Source organism: Octopus bimaculoides, chromosome 10 (assembly GCF_046866305.1).
Source record: "Octopus bimaculoides isolate indiv1 chromosome 10, ASM4686630v1, whole genome shotgun sequence".
Lineage (NCBI taxonomy): Eukaryota > Metazoa > Mollusca > Cephalopoda > Octopoda > Octopodidae > Octopus > Octopus bimaculoides.
In genome coordinates, this window is record NC_142937.1 from 57,021,996 (window position 1) to 57,045,745 (window position 23,750).

General features: G+C 37.2%; 1 protein-coding gene across 2 annotated transcripts in view; it reads left to right on the forward strand.

Annotated features, from left to right (window-relative positions):
• Positions 1-16,934, forward strand: part of LOC106869061 (solute carrier family 35 member F4) — a 165,428-nt gene extending 148,494 nt beyond the window's left edge. For both annotated transcript variants that reach the window (XM_089358700.1, XM_089358699.1), the window contains exons 5-8: positions 5,693-5,759; positions 8,760-8,882; positions 14,552-14,641; positions 15,558-16,934. In XM_089358700.1, coding sequence (XP_089214826.1) covers positions 5,693-5,759; positions 8,760-8,882; positions 14,552-14,641; positions 15,558-15,778 — 501 coding nt within the window. In that variant the 3' untranslated portion in view covers positions 15,779-16,934. The remainder of the gene's footprint in view (positions 1-5,692; positions 5,760-8,759; positions 8,883-14,551; positions 14,642-15,557) is intronic.
• The last annotated feature ends 6,816 nt before the right edge of the window (positions 16,935-23,750 follow it).

Here is a 23,750-nt window from a genome sequence, read left to right on the forward strand (position 1 = left end):
CTTTATATTCTGAGTTCAAATTCTATCGAGGTCAGCTCTGCTTTTGATCCTTTTCATGTCGATGAAATAGAGTACTAGTTAAATATTCTTTTCTACTCTAGGCATAAGGACCAAAATTTTGGGGGAGGGGGCCAGTCGATTAGATCGACCCCAGTACACAACTGGTACTTAATTCATCGACTCCGTAAGGATGACAGGCAAAGTCGACCGCGGCAGAATTTGAACTCAGGACGTAAAGACAGACGAAATACCGCTAAGAATTTCGCCCGGCGAGCGCTGGAGTCGATGTAATCGATTGACCCTCCCCTTCAAAATTTCAAGCCTTACGCCTATGTTTGAAAAAAATATTAAGGCTGCAAGCTGGCTGAATGCTTAGCACGTTGGAAAAAGTATTTAGTGGCATTTACGTTCTGAGTTCAAATTCTGTTGGAGTTGACATTATCTTTCATCATTCTGGGGTCAATAAAATAAGTACCAGTTGAGTACTGGCGATCGATGTAATCGAATAGCCCCCCCCCCCCACTTAAAAAATTTCAGGCCTTGTGCCTGTAGTAGAAAGACAATTTATTGGATGAGAAACGGAGATAAATTAACCTACATCGTTGAGCTCAGGACAAGATATTGAACAGAATTTTAGTTTCTCCGCTATACGTTCTGAGTTCAAAATTTCACTGAAGTCGACCTTCCTCTTCACTCCTACTTTTGGATCGATAAAATAAATATTTTCTCCTGACGATTCAAATTTTGCGACCTCTCAATTGATCATAAAGATCAGACTAGTGTATGACCTAACCTGGTTACCAGGCTAGGTCACGCACTAGTCCGGCCCTTATGAATATTCTAGTTTACGAATATTTTAGTTTTCTACAATCTGTATGTTTCCTATTGGATTCTAGTGGATGTCAAACGAATGTTTGTATTACACATATGTAAGCAACTCAGTGTTGTTGTTTAATGCTCCAGTATAGCAATAGCTGCAGTTGCTACAGAGACTTATTATCGATTAGTTAGTTCTATTTTCGGCTGTTTTAATTTGGTTCTGGTTTGTTAAAGTCATAAATATATAATGTAACACTACTGATGTAATTTTTATCCGCAATTTTAGGCATCTTCTAACAGTACAATCGATACGATGACTATAATCGATACATTAGCAATTTTTATTGTAATTTGTGGGGGTTAACGTACAATAAAGATTTATAATATTTTTACCTCCTTTTATATGATAGGAAAGTGAAGGTGCATGGCTTAGTACTTTGGATATTCGGATCACAATCGGAATGTCTTGAGTTCGATTCCCGCTGGTGCGTTGTGTCCTTGAGGCAGACACTTCATTTCATGTTGCTCCAATCCACTCAGCTGGCAAAAATGTGTAGTACCTGTATTTCAAAGGGCCAGCCTTGACACATTCTGCGTCGGCTGAATCTCCCTGAGGACTAAGGGAATGCGTGTCTGTGGAGTGCTCAGCCGCTTGCATGTTAATTTCACAAGTAGGCTGTTCCGTTGATCGGATCAGCTGGAATCCTCGTCGTCGAAACCGACGGACTGCCAGATACGATAGGAATGGAAAAAATTATTGAGTAGGTTAAGTATTTGATTACAGTTCGTTGTAGATATTTCGTTGTTCTTTTGACAAAATTCTTTGCCTTCAAAATTTTCATATACCTAAGCTGTCGGAAATTACCTCATTATTTGAATAGATAAGCTACTTGCGATTGACTCGCGTCCTATCCAGGGTGAAGGATTTTGTTTCGCACTAGTTTTATACTCTAGAAATTGAAATTAAACACTTGCCTTGTGATTTATCCGGATTCTAGAAAAGATGAACTTTTACAAAACCTTTACAAAATGACAAAGTTTCACGTTATATGTGCAAAACTATTTATTTGATTGCTTGGTTCAATGAATTGATAAGTTGTCATCTCATTCAGTAATTAAAAAAATTAATTAAACAAATGTTACATTTATTTGATGTTGTTTTATTCTTCTTAATTTTACTCTTTACAAAGGATATGTATCTATCTATCTATCTATCTATCTATCTATCTATCTATCTATCTATCTATCTATCTATATATATATATATATATATATATATATATATATATATATATATATATATATATATTCATTCACAATCAAATTAACTATCGGTAGGCTAGAACTATAATTGGTTTAAGCAAAACAATTATGACGGCAACAATCATAAGAAGCGGAAAACTAAATAAATTTACATTATTCTCTTTTATAAATATGATTTTTTGTTATCAGAGATATATCTTGTTATCAGTATTGTTTATTGTCATGAATATCCTTTGTTGTCATAAGGCGGTGAGCTGCACGCCGGGAAGAATGCTTAGAGCATTTCGTCCGTCCTTACGATCCGAGTTCAAATGCTGCGGGTGTTAACCTTGCCTATCATCCTTACGAGGTCGATAAAATAAGTACCAGTTGAACACAGGGCTCGATTTTATTCGACTTAAACCCTTTCCCGAACTTACTGGCCTTGTGCCAAAATTTGAAACCAATATAATTTGTCATCAATCCGGTTTTCGCTATCAATGTAGTTTCGTTGCTGTCAATATGGCTTGTTAACAATGTTTCATACTACCAATATGGTTTCTTGTTATCAATGTGATTTCTTCCTTCTTATCAATGTAGTTTCTTTCTTATCAACATGGCTGTTGTTAACAATATGTTTCATGTTTTCTATATGATTTCTTGTAATTAATGTCGTTTATTATTCTCAGTGTAGTTTCTTATTATGAATGTAATTCCTTCTGTATTATCAATGTGATCTCTTCCTTGTTATCAATGTGGTTTATTGTTATCAGTGTTAATGCTTCTTATTAATGTGTTTTCCTGTTATCAAGGTGGTTTCTTCTTAACGAAATAGTTTCTTGTCATCTCTATGGTTTCTTGTCATAAATAAGGTTTCATATTATCAATGAAGTTTCTTGTTACAAATCCAAGAAAGTTTCGTTTTTAATTGTGTGTTCGTTTAGTTCGCAAACTTTAGTGGTTTGCCAAATCCAACTAGGGTTTCTCTAAACTAAGACTAATATTTTTCTGTACTGGCAAGAGACAATATAGAAAAATATTACCTATATTACTAATATGAGAAAAAAAAAAATCTATTGTTCCTAAGTTATTTCTACACTCCACGCACATTATCGTCTCATCTTTTGCTATTTAGTGGTTGGCCAGTCTACACCGTATTCTTTGAACATGCCAGCTTCTCAGTCTTTGTTGCTGTTAATCTCAGTTTTTGTCGACGTTGTTTAGTTGCAGATAAGCCTTGACTGAACAAAGACGTTCTAGCCACGATTATTCGTTTTTTCTTTGTGTATTCAGGATTTCGTTATCTCACATTTCAAGGCGACTTGTTGTGATCTGGAAGAAATTTAATTGCTATTTGTAGTAAATCGAGTGATGCTAAGAGATTCCCCTGGTGGCTAAAGAAAGCCTGGTCATGCATATAGGTAGCTGCTATTGAACGTCCAGGTATGGCTCAGACAATCTTTGTCTCTATTTGATTAGGGAGAACACTGCACACAATGACATGCAACTAATTAATATAGGGGATGCAGAGTAACAGCATGGGTGTACACCGCCTCCTCTCACGCCCAGTTAGCTGTTATGCATATGACATAAATAGCTGAGTTAAGAGGAGGAAATCGGTCATAGCCTAGGGTTTCCCTTCCAGTGCGCAAGTTTCTGTAGCTATCCAGATCTGTAGACATTTTAAAAATATTTTCTTTTTGGTGATATTCCTTTCAGGGATCTTTTAACTGTGATTCTCTCTCCCTGCAGATGTCTGTTTCATGTGACCACCTCCTCTGCTGTCCATGTTGGCACTTTGTGTTCTGAGTGAAATTACTGCTGTTGTTAACTTTGCTTTTCATCTTTATAGGGTTCATAAATAAAATTCCACTCTAAGGAGGCAGAATCGTTAGAGCATCGGAAAGGATACTTTGAGATATTTGTCTCGGCACCTCGCCTTTTGAAGTCCTGGAAAAAATTCTGGGCACTACCCTACCCTGCGGTAGGAAAAAAAAAAGGCAGCTTACTTACAATAACCTTTGTGAATTACACATAAACGCAAACAAAAAATTGTGTTCTTCGTGTTCAAAGAACTAGGGTAAATATTACCCTGCTTGGTAAGGGTCGACAACAGGAAGGGTATCCGGCCGTAAAAATAATCTGCTTCAACGAATTCCATTTGACTCATGCAAGCATGGACAAGTGGACGTTAAAACTATGACGATCTGTTTCTGAGATTATTATTTATAAATTAATTTAGCCTGTGCTAAAAGTGTCTTTGGCACATTGATGCACATTGATTTCCGTGAGCTATGAGTACTTTTAGAACATAGAATCTTCAATTAATTCTTCTCGTTCAGTTCACGTATTTTTTAAATTAAACATTTCTGTCGCCGCCTCACAGCAAAGTTTATATGAATGAGACACCGTCTGTGTGACCGCTGAATGTCTTTGATACCACATCAATCTTAAATAGAATGAAGCAAACAAGAAAAAAAAAATCCAAAAAACAAATCTATGCTGGGTATATAGGTTTGAGTTAAACTATGCATGAGAAGACAGAATGGTCACAGCTAAAACACCTTTGATCACAGATCTGGTCGATCAACGCTGACCTGGAGCTAAAAAAAAAGGAAGAAGAAGAACAACAACAAGAATGACGACGATGATGATAATAACAACAACAACGTACTTTTCATGTATATCCGTTTCCTTCCCGCCACATCCAACTTTTCGGTCGATCATATGTAGTAAATGTGTTAAGCTTTACCTGACGATATAACATTTATTACATTTTGTGTGGTTACGTAGCAACCAAACCATAAAGTAAAGACAACGTAAATTACAATACAAACAACGTAATTCTAAAATAAATATTCATTGATAATTGATATATATATATATATATATATATATATATATATATATATATATATATATATATATATATATATATATATATATATACATATATATATATATATATAGTTCGATGACCGTCCTGTGTCCATATATGCATATGTATATACATATACATGTAAGTATGTACATATATGTATATATGCATATATATATATATATATATATATATATATATATATATATATATATATATATATATATATATATATATATATATGTATATATATATATATATATATACACACACACACACACACACACACATATATATGTGTGTGTGTGTGTGTGTATACAGACGTGTGTGCGTGCGTATATTATGTGTATGTATATACTATATAAAATAATTACACACACACACATATAAATAGCTGTAAATAATATCATTCAGGCGTAGTGTATATATCTTCCGTAGTAGTAGTAGTAGTAGTAGTAGTAGTAGTAGTAGTAGTAGTAGTAGTAGTAGTAGTAGTAGTAGTAGTAGCAGCACCAGCAGCAGCAGCAGTAGTAGTAGTAGTAGTAATGGCATGTACAGATATTTATAGAAAAAGAAGCCAAAGAGTAACTTCGTCGTCATGACAATGACATTCCCCCCTTCCTTGTTGATCTTGAATAATTTACTTTGCTGACTAATTCTTATAAGTTATATAACATTTAGCAAACAATGCAATAAACCTGTCTTCCATCTTTTCTTTCATTTTTATTTCATTCTATTTTATTTCGCTTTTAGATTTTCTGTAAAAAGTTCATTGGGGAAGTTAATTTTGGAAAGATTTCACTATTCTTGTCTTTAGTAGGTAAGTTTCGTTACTTATTTTTTCTCTTGTTAAACATTTTTTCCTCCATACTAACAAGAGTAAGAGTAGCATTTGTAAGAACGATCGTTTTACAGTTGGATGCATCATCATTATTATAATCATCATTATCCATTATCATCATCATCATTATTATTATTATTATTATTATTATTATTATTATTATTATTATTATTATTATTATTATTATTATTATTATTATTAGATAGATAGATGAGTTCTTAACTTTTGTATACGATTGCCAAATTCCATCACTAAGGTAAACATAGCGGACGTAATCCATCACTACGGCCAACTCAATGACAAAAAGCGCAACTCGAAAGTAACTTATTTATTGGTCCTTTGAACAATATTTCGACATCTCGTGTGTCTTCAACAGGTTCAAAATAAAACAAATGTCAGTCTATTATTATTATTATTATTATTATTATTATTATTATTATTATTATTATTATTATTATTATTATTATTATTCTCTACTGCTACGATAACGGTCTTTATTCCTCAGAACTGGCTAGGTTAATATCATATCCACATAGACATTACCGATCCACTTGTCTCTTCTCTCGTTCTTTCATCATCGTTATTGTGTTTCATCGTCAGGCTCTGCATTAATTACATTATAATGTAGTTCAATTTCAAATCATAATAATGCACGCGTGCGTGCACATACACGCACACAGACACGGACACACAAGTACATAAACACACACACACACACGTGTGTGTGTATGTATGTATGTGTATGTGTGTGTATGTGTGTAATTTATATATATCAAGTAAAATTCGTTTTTGACAGCAAGTCAAGTTTCATGTTCAAGCGAAGAAATTTCACTTGCTTTGGAGTAAACACGGAGTTTCATCATAGTTTCCAGTTACCAGGCTATCATGTACATTTCCATCACTTATAATGTGGCATGCTTCATGACACTTTGCTGATTGAAAATGATGATGAAAATCCGGGTTTATTCGAAACCAAGTCAAGGCAAATACTTTCGCTTGAATATGAAACTCGAGTTGCTGCTTAAACCAATAATATTACTGTATATAAAAACATTAATAACTTTCAGATGTAATCAGTGCTTTCAATTTCTGAACCTCTCAGCAAGCGAACAGTGTATATATAAATATATAAATGTTTTTGTGTGTGTTCAGTGTGTGTATATAATATTATTTTATGCATATAATATACATACATAGGCGTAGGAGTGGCTGTGTGGTAAGTAGCTTGCTTACCAACCACATGGTTCCGGGTTCAGTCCCACTGCGTGGCACCTTGGGCAAGTGTCTTCTACTATAGCCTCGGGCCGATCAAAGCCTTGTGAGTGGATTTGGTAGACGGAAACTGAAAGAAGCCCGTCGTATATATGTATATATATGTATGTGTGTGTATATGTTTGCGTGTCTGTGTTTGTCTCCCTAACATCGCTTGACAACCGATGCTGGTGTGTTTACGTCCTCGTAACTTAGCAGTTCGGCAAAAGAGACTGATAGAATAAGTACTAGGCTTCCAAAGAATAAGTCCTGTGGTCGATTTGCTCGACTAAAGGCGGTGCTCCAGCATGGCCACAGTCAAATGACTGAAACAAGTAAAAGAGTAAAAGAGAGAGTATACATACGTACAGGCTCTACCTAAGAAGAAATGAAAGATCAGTGCAGACGGCCTTCGAATGTCGTATTGTATCACTGAGGCAGAACCTGCTAAACAACAATAGCAAAAATAAATATATTAATGCAATCCTGAAAAGTGAAGTGAGCAACATTGTACGAGTTGGCAGTGAAGAAACACTCTCTTCTCGATGATCTCCTATACAGCCTCAGAACAGCTGGGCTCTCTTACCTCAGAGAAGACCTGGATGGCAAGCACTTAGCATACAAAAAAAAAAAAAGGCCATGCATGGGTATGTTGCCCGGAAGCTTGAAGAAGACAGTAGAATTGACACGAAGTGCAGCTTCTCTTGAACACAAGACCACTAAATCACAACACACTTTGAAGGCTATGCGTTTGCAATCCAGGAACAGGAGATTGCCACAAAGTACCTGGTGAACAAGAGAGACAGTGACGCTCTTTTAATCCCAGGGTGCAACCGCATGTGTAGGCTATGTCATATTTCTGTGGAAGACATTACGCATGTGATTAGCAGCTGTCCTAAAGTGTCGTCAAAATACTACCTCCTTGTGAGGCACGATGTTGTCGCTAAAACAATTTACAATGCTATCCACAAAAAAGACTGTCCTGAAATAAACTTAGAAAATCCTTCTGTTATGGAATACATTCATTAACACCGACTCAAGGAATACTGGTGGAATATTTCCATCAAAACTTCTGTCAAATGTAAGCATAACAGGTCGGATATTGTTGTTTGGGACAGAAAGGCAAAGGTATGCCTGTTTACGTACCAGTGATTAATAGCAGTAGAAGCGACAAGTAGAAGTAGTAGCGATTGTATAAAACAGTGACCGTGGTGGTAGAACTGACAGAGGAAGCAGTGATTCTATGAACCAGTGATTATTGTGGTAAAAGCGACAGGCAGAGGAAGCAGTGATGGTATGAGGCAGTGATTGTAGCGGTACAAGCGACAAGCTGAGAGGAAACAGTGGGTCTGTGAACTAGTGATTGTGACCTGTTAATTGGCCAATCAGCTTTCCTTTATGGGCACCGTGTGGAACATGTGTGTGTGTGTGTGTATGTGTGTGTGTGTGTGTGTGTGTGTGTGTGTGCGTGCTTGTGAGTGAGTGTGTGTGTGTGTGTGTGTGTATTTACGTGCAACTACTACACCGTCCTAGGGAATTAACACCATGATGTAATGCCTTCAAGTAGAATCGAAATTGTGTTGGAACTGAGCCCTTGTTCCTCGGCGCTCGCTTCATAATCGTAGTCATATATATTTTTTATGTCAATGTTCTAAGAAATGATTTATTTTTAGTTTTATCTTTCCAGACATGTTTTTTTTATATATATTTTCTCTTTTCTATTCTCAGGTTTGACGAATCTTCTAGTACTCTGGCCATTCGTTCTCTTGTTTTACTTCACTAAAACCGAGTTCGTTGACTGGCTTGATCTACCTTGGACACCACTCTGTGCTTCGGCTGTCTTCACCACAGGTGAGTAATTTATAACGGCTAATTATTTAATTATTAAACACGTTTCCGGTTGAGTTTCACAAGAAAAGAAACAATTGCCGCCTCTCTCTTCCCACTAAATGTAATAATATACTGATAATAAACATTATTATCGTCTGAGCTTACAAATGATCGTTCGGAAAACCTCTACATGGATTATTACTTGGCTTATATGAAAACTACAGTGCATGGTAAATGAATCGACTTAGTGAACTATTATTTAACGAAGATATGAAGGAACTGGGGATTAGTCTTATTTGAACTGACTGTTACAGGTTTTTAGTGATAGAAGCCAGTCAACTGTGAGCAATTTCTCAAAAAATAACCAACTTATGTTTCCTTTGATCTACACCAAAAGCGAAGCTTATGGCAGACAATAAGTTGTCAGAAGTATCATAGAAGTTTATTTTCGTAATATAAATACACATTCAACCGAATAATTGTTTTATACTCTACCCGAAATATCTATCGTTTTTATATGATAAACCACGAACATCAGAGAGAAAGAATTATATCATATCTTACACAAAATATTTGGATTTTATATGGTGAATAGTAAGTAATAAAGGTAGACGGACAAAATAACTTTTATGTCTTAGACGAGATAGTTTCTGATTTTATGTAGTAAATAAACGGATCTCAATCGGTTTGGGACCAGAGCATTACTGTTGGTCGATTGACTGAACTGCTTGGTCATTGAATTATAGTATAAGTGGCTGAGTAGTGAATGGGGATATTCGACTCACGATCGTAAGGTCGGGAGTTCGATTCCGGCAGCGCGTTCTGTCATTGAGCAAGAATCTTATTTCATGTTGCTCCAGTCCACTCAGCTGATAAAAATGAGTAGTACCTGTATTTCACAGGGCCAGTCTCCCTGAGAACTACGTAAAGAGCATGCGTGTCTGTGGTGTGCTCAGCCACTTCACGTTGATTTCATGAGTAGGCTGTTCCGTTGATCAGATCAATTGGAACCTTCGTCGTCGTAACAAATGGGATGCCAGTTTTTTTAAGTGGCTGAGTATTCCTAGACACTTGTACTCTTAACCCAATCCTTGGACAGAATCAGTAAGTTACAGTGTATAACAAGACCGGCCCTTTGCTTTGTAAGTATCGCTCATCCGAAAAGCTTCCACAGTGTCTGTCCAACCATTTTCACTTTAGTTCTATTCGAGGCTATGGTAAAAAAATACTTCCCCAAGATACCTTTATGTGGAATCAAATGCAGGACCTCATGATTGCAAAGCAGTTTTGGCAAATATTATATTATAGGAAAGTTGGTTATACATCATTAGATGTATACCTGACTTTCCTATATAAAATTAATGAATATGACGGAACGCTGAACTCCAGACTATCAACTTAAACAACATTTATTCAGGTGGTAAATATATACATCTTTAGCTCTTGTTGTTACAGCTTCTATGTGTGTGAGCATAGTTGTTGGGACGTTGTTATGTAGATGTGAGCGAGCTGTCGAGTGTAAGTCCGAAAGATGGAGAGTGACAGCTATACACGTAAAGAGACTGTCTCCAGGTTGGAATGTCAGAGACACTGCTTGACACGTCCATGCTCTATTGCTGGCCGGCAAGAAAGAGAATGAATTGAGCGGGAACGCTTGGTTGTTTAATTCTACGCATGCGCACGGTGTTACTACAGGGCTCCCTTGCCAGTGCGAGAAACGCACGATAATATGAAATCTGTTAGAACGCCTGAGGCAGGATGGCCACTGAAAACTACCAAGATGTAGCACAAAACACACACAAAGAAAAATGAAAGAAATGAAATGTACACTCGTGTCATACATGCATGCAATGTATAAATGAAATGACAATGACAAAACAACCGTGTTGACAACTGTCCAGGAAACTGGAATCACGCGATGTAAAAGTCTGATTGTTTGTTTTCCCTGAAAGGAAAGAAAAATGTACGAGTGCACAAGTGTGTGTGTGAGTGAAAACACAGAACAAATGAAAGTGTCTGTAGAGACAAAAAATCCAGTTCGTATGAAAGTTACACAAGTTGATTGGTGTGTCCCTGGTGGTGGGGTTGTTGGCGCACGACATTGTGGTAGACAGTACATTGATGTTCTGTTGAAACATGGCGACGTCGGGGGGAATGCTTGTAGTTGGTAGTAGTAATTGTTGTCACGGTGGTAATCTTGGTTGGCGCACGACGCTGGTGGCGAAAAGGCTGTTTGGTGATGAGTGTTTGAAGAGGTGCGCTTTTACAGACAGTCGACAGACAAATCTCTGTACGACCATTAGCGAAAACCTCGAAAAAAAATTTTCTTAACCCAAGATGAAAGAACGACCGTGCGAACTCAAAAAGGAGAAATGGTGACGAATGGAAAAACAGAGGACTCCTTTTATTTAAACGTGTCACACGGTCGAACACCAAAATATATATCAAAGATGATATACAAGTAATTATGTTATACTACGGTAACATAGATTTCGTAAATACCAGTAATGAGACGATAGAAAAAAAAACAACCGTATGAAATGAATAACAAGAGTTATTGTGTGGCATAAAAGATGTATGTGTATGTGACAGTGTGAATGCGACATATAAGAACATAATAAAAAACAGGCCGTCTATATGTATGTGAGATATCACAGCAGTTAGAAAGTCAGTACACGTGAGAGTTTTATACCAAGTTCTTTGAGTACACAATTGGAAAGTCGCAGGCTGTAATTCTTGTCTGTTTATCGTGAGTGGAAACATCCACTCTAACAGAGGCGAGAATAAAAACCGCGCTTGTTGATGTTGGTAATACGTAGTAAGTCGTGTTGACTATGGTTGGAGATGTTGGTGGCGTAGTAATCGTAGAATCGTGTTGGTCATGACGATGATGCTGGTTAGTAGTTCAGTCTCCATGGCCGCATTTGTTCTTTAGTCGGGTTTCACCAGTTATAAGTTGGTAGTCCAGAGTCCATGCTGCGTTTGTTTCTTCGTCGAATCACCACTTTATAAGAAAGTGGGTTATCGCAGCTCAGCGGGCTGCGTGTTTGAATCACGTCGGGGGTCACCAGTATAGGAAAGTTGGTTATACATCATTAGATGTATACCTGACTTTCTTATATAATATTAAGAATATAAACGGAACGCTGAACTCCAGACTATCAACTTAAACAACATTTATTCAGGTGGTAAATATATACATCTTTAGCTCTTGTTGTTACAGCTTCTGTTATGTGTGAGCATAGTTGTTGGGACGTTGTTATGTAGATGTGAGCGAGCTGTCGAGTGTAAGTCCGAAAGATGGAGAGTGACAGCTATACACGTAAAGAGACTGTCTCCAGGTTGGAATGTCAGAAACACTGATTGACACGTCCATGCTCTATTGCTGGCCGGCAAGAAAGAGAATGAATTGAGCGGGAACGCTTGGTTGTTTAATTCTACGCATGCGTGAGACTACGCATGCGCACGGCGTTACTACAATATGTTATGGCGGCGAGCTGGCAGAATCGTTAGCACGCCGAGCAAAGTGCTTAGCAGCATTTCGTCCGTCCTTACATTCTGAGTTCAAATTCCACCGAGGTCGACTTTGCCTTTCATCCTTTCGGGGTCGATTAAATAAGTACTTGATTGCAACTTATTTCATCGACACCGAAAGGGGAAAGGCAACATCGACTTCGGCGGGATTTGAAACCAGAACATAAAAACGGACAGAATGCCGCTGTGCGTTTTGTCCGGCATGCTAACGATTCTGCTATCTCACTGCCTTTCATGTTGATAATAATAACAATGGCTTCTAATTTTGGAACAAGCCAGCAAGTTCGAGGGAGGGGATTAATCGATAGCATCGATCCCAGTGCTCAACTACTACTTATTGTATCGACGCCAACAATATGAAAGGCAAAGTCAACCTCGGCGGAATTTGAACTCAGAACGTGAAGACGGACGAAATACCACTAAGCATTTCACCCACTGTGCTAACGATTCTGACAGCATACCGTCTTAATAATAATAATAATAATAATAATAATAATAATAATAATAATAATAATAATAATAATAATGTTTCAACGTATACAGTGTATGCTTTCAGTGCTGATATCAGAATGAAGTTCGGACTGAAAAAGTGTGGTGTGTTAGTCTTGAAGAGAGGCAAAATCAATTGTACGGATGGGCTAACGATACCTTCGGTGGAAGGTTATGAAGCGGATACAAGAGACGGGCTATAAGTACTTGGGGATATTAGAAATGAATAAATTGATGGAGAAAGAAATGACAGAAAAATTTAAGGTGGGGTACTTGCGCAGACTGAGACTGATCTTTAAGTCGAAATTAAACGGACGGAATAAGATTGAAGCTATCAACACCTGGGCGGTTTCACTCCTTAGATATGGAGCAGGGGTAATCGCATAGACAGTAGACAAACTAAACAGCTTAAACAGAAAGACAAGGAAGATGCTGACTGGATACCCAGAAAGTGACACAGACGGACTGTATGTACCGAGAAAAAGAGGGGGAAGAGGACTGATTGGATGCGAACACAGTACAGTATTAGAGCAGAAGAAAACAACGTAGCATGGCATGTAAAAAATGCTACAGAACCGCTATTATTAGAAGTAAGAAGGTCAGGCTTGTGTAGGATGGAAGATTGTAAAGAAGAAACACTGTACAAGGAATTGAGAATGAATGTAACTGAAAATATGTGGATAAAAAGGAAAGAATGCATGGACAATTTCATAAAGATGTTGAAGTTAAAACAGACAGAGAAAAAAGATGGCTAAGGATGACTAAAAGTGATTTAAAACCGGAAACGGAGGCTCTAATCTGTGCTGCCCAAGAGCAAGCATTAAGAACCAATTACATCGAATACAGAATAGACAACACATCAGAAAGTGATAAGTGCAGAATTTGTGGACAACATGGTGAAACCATATAGCATATTACTAGTCAATGTACGCCACTAGCCCAGAAAGAATATACGAGACGTCATGACAATATAGCAAGGATTGTCTATTGAACACCTTGCAACAAGTATGGACATGACAGAGCAAAAAGTGGTATGAACATAAACCCGAAGGCATCATTGAGAGTGATAATGCAAAGAACCTATGGAATTTTATGATTCAATGCGACCATGAGATAGAGAATAGGAAACAATAAAGAAAGCAAACAATGCTGAATCATAGATATAGCATTGCTCAGCTAACAACAAGGTATATGATAAGAAAGAAAGAAAAGTCGATAGATATAGCTTGGGAGGTTAAGCAGTTGTGGTCGCTGAAGAAGGTGGTAGTAATACCAATAATTGTCGGAGCCCTGCGAATAGTGAGTAAAATTCTTGAGAAGTACATAGAACAAATAGGAGCTACAATAAGGGTAGAACGCTTGCAGAATACAGCACTGCTTGGAACCGCTCGAATACTCCGGATGGTACTCGAAAAATAAGGGGTATTACCTTAGTTCACAGCGTTAGAAGCTGTGTAAAGATAAAAAAAAAATAATAATGCGGTAGTCACGAGGAACGTATGGGCTCAAATATGGATCCAACAGGCCATTCAATGGTTCACTGCTTCAAAACAGATTTTCAGTTTTGCCCTCCAATCTTCCTTATTCATCTATTATTTTCCTAATGACTTTTTTGAAAAAGTACTGATTTTAAAATGTTATGATAATGTTTTTCACCTTTTTTGTAGCACACCAATTGGTATTTAATTATTCAGGAGTCTTCACAATCACCTTCTTCATAGAAACAGCTCTTCTATTTGGCATTCCTCTGGGTGCAAGTAAGCTCGATTTATTATTATTTTTAAACAATTGTCTTTCTGTTAATCAATGATTAAGAGTTTGACAAAACGTGTGCAGCACTTCATTCGTTACATGAAAGTTGTAAAATGCTGAAGAAATCGCACGCGATCGTACACTACAAGAAATAACTGACAAATCCCTCTCCAGTCACACCTTACATTTTCGCAGTAAGGAGGGGAAAGAGTGAACAGTGTTGTCCCTGATGTATATACGTGTTAATATAAAGCCCTGATAGGGTGTAAAGATAGAGTATTTCCAGTGTAGCACTCAACCCGAATTCTGGGCTACTAACACTGTCAGATTGCAGATTAATATCGAAATTCTTCAGGTGTCGAAAATCATGGTTTCACGACGGTAAAACCGTCGTGTGGCTTTAGCGAAAAGTAAAATATAATCAAATGATAAAACTAAGAAATACTTCGATACATCTTTAATGACTAGTTACAATTGTTTCTGTACCAACTTTGCCTTCAGCGCCAGTTACATAAAATTTCAGTGAAAATGTACGTATCATTTGCAGTTTTGTACATTAGAGTGGCACTTCGTCCGACTCGCATCAAAAGCTCTTAAATTGTGCATTTGCCAAACTTTGTTTTTTGCTTATATCGGGCAGAAATATATATATATATATATATATATATATATATATATATTATCAGTGTATTCAGAACTATTTTGTAGAGTGTTATTAGAGGGAAACTAGGTTATCGTGAGCAGATATAGTCACTTTCCTCTCTCAAACTTTGACTCAGTGAGGTTTAAATTTTATATTTATCAAAAGAAAAACGTATATCTGACGTTTCAAATTATCTCAGAACTGTATGTATGAAGTAATATCAATTATTCTACACATCCTAAAATCTCTCATTGCTTTTTGTTTATTTATTTTATTAGTTGCTGACATTGTATGGAGAAACAGCCAGTTTTCAGGAATGAAAATATCTGCATTGGTTTTAATCGAAGTTGGACTTTTGCTTACCATTTTACCAGAAGGTTGGCATCATTACGTAATTCGTGGTTTTAGATTCGTCAAAGAATTAGTAACAAAGCCACCACCTGAAGAAGATATCCCACCTCAGACTTCAAGATTCGAATGGAGAAATTCGATCAATTGATTCTTCTCGAAGAACATTGTAGTATTTTATACAAAAACAACGGTGACACTGGGCACAAGATTTATTGTGCGTTCATTTATACAAGATATCGTTTGTTTCTTATTCTTCTCTGTATCGCATGTTTGTCTCAGTATTGCCTGACGATGAAAGCATGTTTACTACATCCTCTTCACAAAGCTCGTAGAAAATCTACGAGTAAGTTCTGTTTGTATCACCTCATAATGGATACTGTGGATGAAAACGTCTGACAATCACAACACTACTAAAGAATTTAGAAGTCAATTCACAAACGCAATGTGCATTTAAATCTCATTAAATCGTATAAGGTGAATTTTTTCACTCAAATTCAAACTCAAATGTGTATATAGAACAAGCCGTCACTATGCTGTGTGTGTATGTGTGTGTGCTTTAATAACTTTAGGACGTAATCTATTACACCGCTAAACTTAGTGGCTATTTAAGTAATGTGTTCGTGGATAGTTAATGAGTCTGGTGTGATACTGAAGAAGGAGCAAGTACTCCCGAAATATGCATATACACCTATTACCTATTTTTCTATCTTCGATCGTATTGTTTACATAGACGTATTCGTATACGAAACGTCGTAACTTGCAGTGTTGGCTCTAAATTCTATAGAATATCTGTGGAGATAATTTAAAAGTGATTCAATCGCACTGCTAACACAAAAACGTAGGACACATTATTGACTTATAAATCTTTAATACACTTGGTAGTATATTATGGTTGTTAAACGAAATACGGTACGACTACCAGCAATTGATATATATATATATATATATATATATATATATATATATATATGTATTATCTATGTATACATGCATATACATACATACATACATACATACATACATACATACATATATATATATATATATATATATATATATATATATATATATATATACCTACATATACATGGGCACACACACACAAGCATACACATTATATAAAGTTGTATAAGTTTGAACAGGGAAGTATCAAATAGTTAATCAGCGATTGTAGACCTGGAAAAAGGTTGCTATTCACATGTTTGCTCTGTTTTGTATTTTTTTTTTTTGAGAAAAGTGTTACGTTTTTAAAATCGAAAATATTAAAGTGCATTTTTAAAGAAAAATAAAACACGAACAGTTAATGTTTTCTTACTATTTCTTATTCCAATGATTATAGCTTTACTGTGCATATCAGTATGAAATGGTGTGTGAGAACTAGAGTATTAGTACACTTGTCACATACGCACATACATTTGTGTGCACAACCATATTTTCACACACACAAGCACACACACACACACACACACACACACACACACACACACACACACACACACACACACACACACACACAACGATATTTCCAATACCTCGTTTCACGTTTTCTTTGTGAACAATACTTCGTTTAAATTAGTTGAATATTCAGCTTCGTTGTAGCGATGCTTATTATTGCAGCAGTTTAAAACCCCAAAATCACGAGAACAAAAAAAAAACAAAAAAAAAACAATCTTGTTGTTTGGTCATTTCCAGAAGATCCTGTTTAAATTTGAATTACCAGACAAGGAACCATGTTTGTGCTTTACTGGCGCGCACAAAAGAAAGGAATCAGTTGGTCACTTTTGGTTTGCTTTTGCGTTCCTGCTATATCGTATCATTTAAGTTGCAATTTCTTTAAGTACAATAATTTAAACATAAAATAATTTAGTACTCTTTTCTACTCTAGGCACAAGGCCCGAAATTTTGGGGGAGGGAGCTAGTTGATCAGATCGACCCCAGTATGCAACTGGTACTTAATTTATCGACTCCGAAAGGATGAAAGGCAAAGTCGATCTCTACGGAATTTGAACTCAAACGTAAAGACAGACGAAATACCGCTAAGCATTTCGCCCGTCGTGCCAGCTCTCCGCCTTTACTTTAGTACTCTTATTTTCCTGTAATTACACAAGGCGGGGGTGGGGATGAAGAGACGTTAGAAGAAAGAAAAGAGTTGTTACAATAAGATTGAGACTTGAACTAGTCAACTTCAAAAAACACAATGAATTAATCTGAAAACAAATCTACCATTCAAATTTCAAGCGAGCGTAACACTTTTAAGCTGACACACGCATGAAATAAAATAATAGAAAATTGGAAAAAATATAAAGTGTTTAGGTGCATGATGTTACTGAATAACTTGAAACTCTCCTAAATTCAGAATGACTCGACTTGGCGATATTGATAGGCTGCCATTACAGCGAAATACGTATCTATTGCTTACGTGTTCGCTTCTGGGACGATTTAGTTTCACCTATCTCTGAAGTATAGTGTGTTTCTTACTACTACAGTCTTTAAAGGGACTTTTTTCCCGGGCGATAAACCGTAGCTTCTGGCGTTTAAACAACACTCGTATGTTAAGTATGTGGTTACGGTGATGTTTGTATTACCTGACAAAAGAGGTTAGATCAATTTAATTAGTTGAAGCTAAGACAATCAAACGTTTGTTGCTTTCTGTGTATGGTTTGAAAAGTTGAAAAAAAAAAAACATGTGTTAATATCCTTAGTTCACTGATAACTGAGGAGTCAGCAAATCCCGATATCTGGCTGCCTCAAAGTACACAGAACAGTTGAAGGGTATTGTAGAAAGAATCAAATATTTACCCTTTTAGTGTAGTTTTTAATGTAAAAAGAAATAAGCTTGCGTTTGTATTGTTCAAATCTTTTGCAATATTTTGATAACTTATTTGTTTTATTCAAGTTACAACAAAAGCAATCTAGCATTTAAAGTGGAAGTCATCGTGTTGCACAGTCTGGAGCTACCTTTCTGTCAGTTCTTTGATCCCACGCTGATACTAGTTCTTGTCTTTCGAGGCAAAGAACTCCTTCACTGAAGCTTCCACCTCCTTTTGATTGATGAAGCGTCGCGAGCACAGGAAGTTAGCCATGGATCAGAACAAGTAATAATCCGAGGGAGCTAGATCCGGACTATATACTGGGTGTGGCATCAGTTCGATTCCCTCAAATTCCTGGAATTTATTTCGGGTCGTTCAAGCGGTTTGAGGTCTTGCGTTGTCTTGCTGCAGAAGAGCTCGCTTTCTGTTGTCCAATACTGGGTATTTTTGCCGTACAATGTCATATGTCCGTGAGACCCCAAGCTCGCTTGATACTCTTCGAGTGCTACACGCCGGATTTACCTCTATGGCTCGGAGCACAACCTTGGAATCCACGGTTTTGGGTCTACCTGACCCTGCCTAATTATTCCGAGTGAAATTTCTTGAACTATCTGGATACTGCACTGTATTAAACTGCGCCTTCACCTTTCGCACAACAGATGCTTTTGATTGCTTCCGCGGCGTTATGACCCAGTTCAAACTCATAATGCATAAAGTTCCCGAATTAGACTAGGTTGCACGTTTATCTGTGCGGCTTCTAAATCACATACGGAGTGTAACAATAAGTCAGAGCACCAGCTACCATGATTCTACCAATCTCAGCGGGTACCTTCCACGTCTTGAACTGCTTCGGTTACGTGATATATACACCGCAAACTAGCACGTATGCAAATATTGCCAAACGTTTGACTCACCTCAGTATTTTAAAGAAAGGTATCAAGGAATAAAGCAGCAAAAAATCGTCTCATATAGTTAATAGGGGAAAATGCCACTGAAAATTTTGAAAATTAAATCTTTGCTTAAATTTCATTACAAGTTTTCGGGTCTTTTTCACCTTTTCCTATCCGCTAGCCCAATACAATTGTATTATGCGTCTAAAATGCAAGTCCAGCCCACCCATATTAGTACATGAGATCGGGATACCGCCCAAGAAAGCTAAATGTCCAAAGAAATCGAGCCATCGTGCTCCTGTGGGATCATAAACGACCACTAGTCTCGTGTAGAACCACGTTACCGTTTGGGTCAAAGAGGTTAGTGTGTTCCTTGAGATCTAAAGATTTTCAGAATAACACTGCCACCCCACCACCCAATCCCGACTGACCACGTGGTGAGTGTACTTTATAGTAATCGAAAATGAGTTTGAGTGAGAGCTCTGTAGAGATCATGGTTTCGTTAATGGCTATCTTAGTGATCAGTGATCGTTGAACACGTAACCTTGCTTCCAAGCTAAGCCTAAGTCACGTACATTTGCGCTACCAACACTAAGTACAGCCATTTTGAATGACGAAAAATATATAGGCCACTCACTTTAGTCCTCGAGAAGACCACTTCATCTGCTTTTATCGTTGGTCGAGGAGGAATTATCGAAAGATATTTAAAAAATATTTTTGAGGGGTTTCTTTCTAAAAAGTCCAACGTCGAAGTGATAGTTTTTCTTTTATGTCATCACATTACCGCTTAGCCGTTATGTTCTAGTTGATAACTGATCAGACTGGAGCGTTTGCTATTCCGCTTTTTATGGAAGGGAAACATTCCACTTCTTAGGCGCTCCATTTGTAGTCAGCATTAGAAGCATAAAATAATGGACATGCCGTGGTTAATTATGCGCTGACATGCGCCAAGGCGACGATAGCTCCAGCGATTCCTCGACAGTGAATAGGTGTGGTTGCCATTTACAAAATATGTTTTCCCTCAGCTCATCTCTTTAATAGATTTGCAGCTCTTGGTCAAGCAAAGATCGAGGCAGGGTGATGGGTGTTTGGTATGACTCCAAACTTTCACAGGTAGGAAATGCAACAGGTAGAAGTTCCATATTGGCGTTCTAAAGATGATTAGTAGTGGATAATGGCAATGGTGTTCTTGGGGAAGCTCAGAGTACCAAGTATAATCTATTAGCTAGCCTATTCCGTGAGACTTTCGAGCTGAGGCCATGGATAATTTCCAGAAATCCATGATCTGACAAGCTACCGAGACTAGGGTGTATTGCCGGTTCGCGATAAAACAGTAATGCCGTCAGTCGGGTCTTCCCAAGATACGAGCCGGATGACAAAACTTTTCTGCATGTATTCAGCTTGTGTACAAGCATTGCCGACATGTGGGATTATGGTGAACTATTGCTATCATGTGTTGAACAGATCCATCCTACACATGAAGATCGTCCTGTTGCCTTCCTTTGGCCTGGAAGGGCGGTAGCCTTTGTTAGTCAAGGGATTTTAGAGATTGTGTGATGGACAAAATTGAAAAGACTGAAGACGGATACCCTCCTCGTTGAAAAACCACTCATCAAATAAGGGTGCAAAAGGAAGTGTTGACTTCCAGCAAATTTATTGGAAAATGGATGAAAATGGTAAAAATGGTCCCAGTGAATAGGCCTGCTTTGAGCATGTGCCTACAGGTTGGTGGAAGATGATTGGAGAGGGAATTCACATTGGTTAGAGTGACCATGGGATTTCTAGGGGTACCACGTGTGTTCCTCGAAGGTCTCACACTTTGGGGATTTTTCTTTGATTATTACTGTTTCTTGTTTTCCATCGTTTACCCGTTTAGCCGTGTGTGTGATCCTATACTGTATCATCCGGTACTTTCTTGTACCCGCTGAACTGTTCAGCTCTTTTCCTCGGCCTTTGTAGTTAATAAAATTATATAAATATATACAGGGGAAACCACTTATTGTTATTGCTTTAGGGGGCGGACGTTTTTTCATGCCAATAAACTGCTGATAACATTAAGCAGACGATATAAAAATATCTGGACACTTGATAAGCAGTAATTTTTAATTCATCCTAAATAAAAAGCTTGGGACTCACTAATGTATTTCAATAACAACTTTTACTATAGTTATAATTACTATAGATATAATTACATTATACGAAATTATAATAAATGGCTTGTATGAAGAAACCAAGGAAAATGGAAGATGGTCTGTATCAGCAAAAGTTAACCTTTAAAAGCTCGTTACTAGAAATATATCATTGTGAGTTCATTTAGTTTTGAGAAAAGAAAGCCTACGTTTCAGACACTTGTCCTTCTTCAGGGAAGTGAGCGGGGAAGAAACAAGCAATGTAAGTGGTCAATGCCTTGGCTGCTAATATTGAATGCACGTGATGTGAAATTCTGATTTGTAACGGAGTGAAAATTTGTCTCCATTTGTCTCCAAATACATACATACATACATACATACATACATACATACATACATACATACATACATACATACATATCAGTAGGTATTCACATCTTTAAAAACAAAACATACTGGTGGACCGCCCCAATAAAAATACCAATTCAGTGCAAATATAACAGACCTGATATCGTTCTGTGGGACAGGGGACAAAAGGCATACACTGTTGTAGAGGTCAGCTGTCCAGCGGATGTGGATGTATAATTAAAAGTCCAGGAAACAGAGAACATTTATGGAGAATTAATGCGGAACATACAACTCTTGTAGCCTGACTATGAATTCCCATTTATCATCACTGGTGCATTAGGTTATGTACCAAGACATTTGGTTTTGAAACGTGCATGTGCGGGTTTGAGCATGACATTTTGAAGAAGACTAGCAGTTACTTATGCACGCAAATTTTCTACTTTCACATCATAAATGTTTATCCAAAAGGAAAGACGGTCGATGTGAACGGATACAGTTTAGTACAAGAAGTGGCGTTGCTGGCGTTGCTGTTTGAACGCAAAAGGTTTGGTCAGATATCGCTAGGCACCGTGGTCGATCCTCTTGTACTTCTGACAATCCCCTGCCCTGGGTTGGTACTTTTCGGTCGAATCCAGTTCGACTATTCTATTATAGTCAGCGAGGTGAAATGATAATCGTAATGGTAATTACTAATTAATACTGAGAATATTGTTTCTTTAAGATTTTAAATCTCTCCACTCTGGAGAGATTGCAGGTGGTTTATTCTGTTAATATAGGGGCGTACTGTGGTATATATATATATATATATATATATATATATATATATATATATATATATATATATATCATCATCATCATCATCATCATCATCATCATCATCATCATCATCATCATCATCATCATCATCATCATCATCAGGTTTATATATCATCAGATGGTGTTATACTCTGCTGGTCACAATGCGCTTCCAATTCTGTCTTGATTGCGCCATTCTTTTCCATCTTGACACAACTTGCTTAACTAAATCATCTTCCCGTCATCGCGGAGGCCTTCCAAGCGGCCTTTTCTGATCTCTTGACTTCCACTCGACAACTGCACGGGTTCGCCTGTGGTCTGTGAACCTTGTGACATATCTGACACAGCAGAACTCGTGCTTTCGATACTCAGTGATCAAATCGTTCACTAAACTACAACAACAACAGCAATAACAACACACACACACATATATACGTCTGTGTATATGCTTATGTACGTGTGTCTTTGTGGTTTGAGTTTGTGTTTTACCCTGTGTTGGTTTATTTACCTCTCGTAACTGTAACCAAGAAGTTCGGCAAATAAGACCGATAGACTATGTACCACACTTAGAAATAACCACTGGGATCAACTTACTCAACTAAACTCTACAAGGCGGTGCCCCAGCATGACTGTATCCAAATGGCTGCAATGAATAAAAGATATATTTACTACTACAAGCCAAAATCCACAATGAGTACTTATAATTTACCTGACTTGTTCCTCTTGATTGCATACTTGAAAATGGAATTGTGATTTGATAATGACTTTGTAGTTCTCTCACACATGTTTATACTGGATTTAGTACATATCAAACCCTGATGGATAGGAAGGGACATCTGCTTTGTAGCATTACATTTGGTGACATTACATTTGGTGACATTACATTTGGTGACATTACATTTATGATACGTGGTGCACAACTCGCAAAATAACCAATTATATAGCTAGTTATGTCCCCTGTCTGCAGTTGTGTTGTAATTTCCAAGTGAAGAATCGTTTTCATGAATACAAGATGCATAGTTTTTGAGTGATGCATGTCGTTGTTTAGTGTGGTTTATTAGTGCTTTAATGTTATGTCACTGGAAAAGCAAATGAAACTCACTTTGGCATTATGCCAATTAAAGGGCTTATGTAGCATATTGTCAACT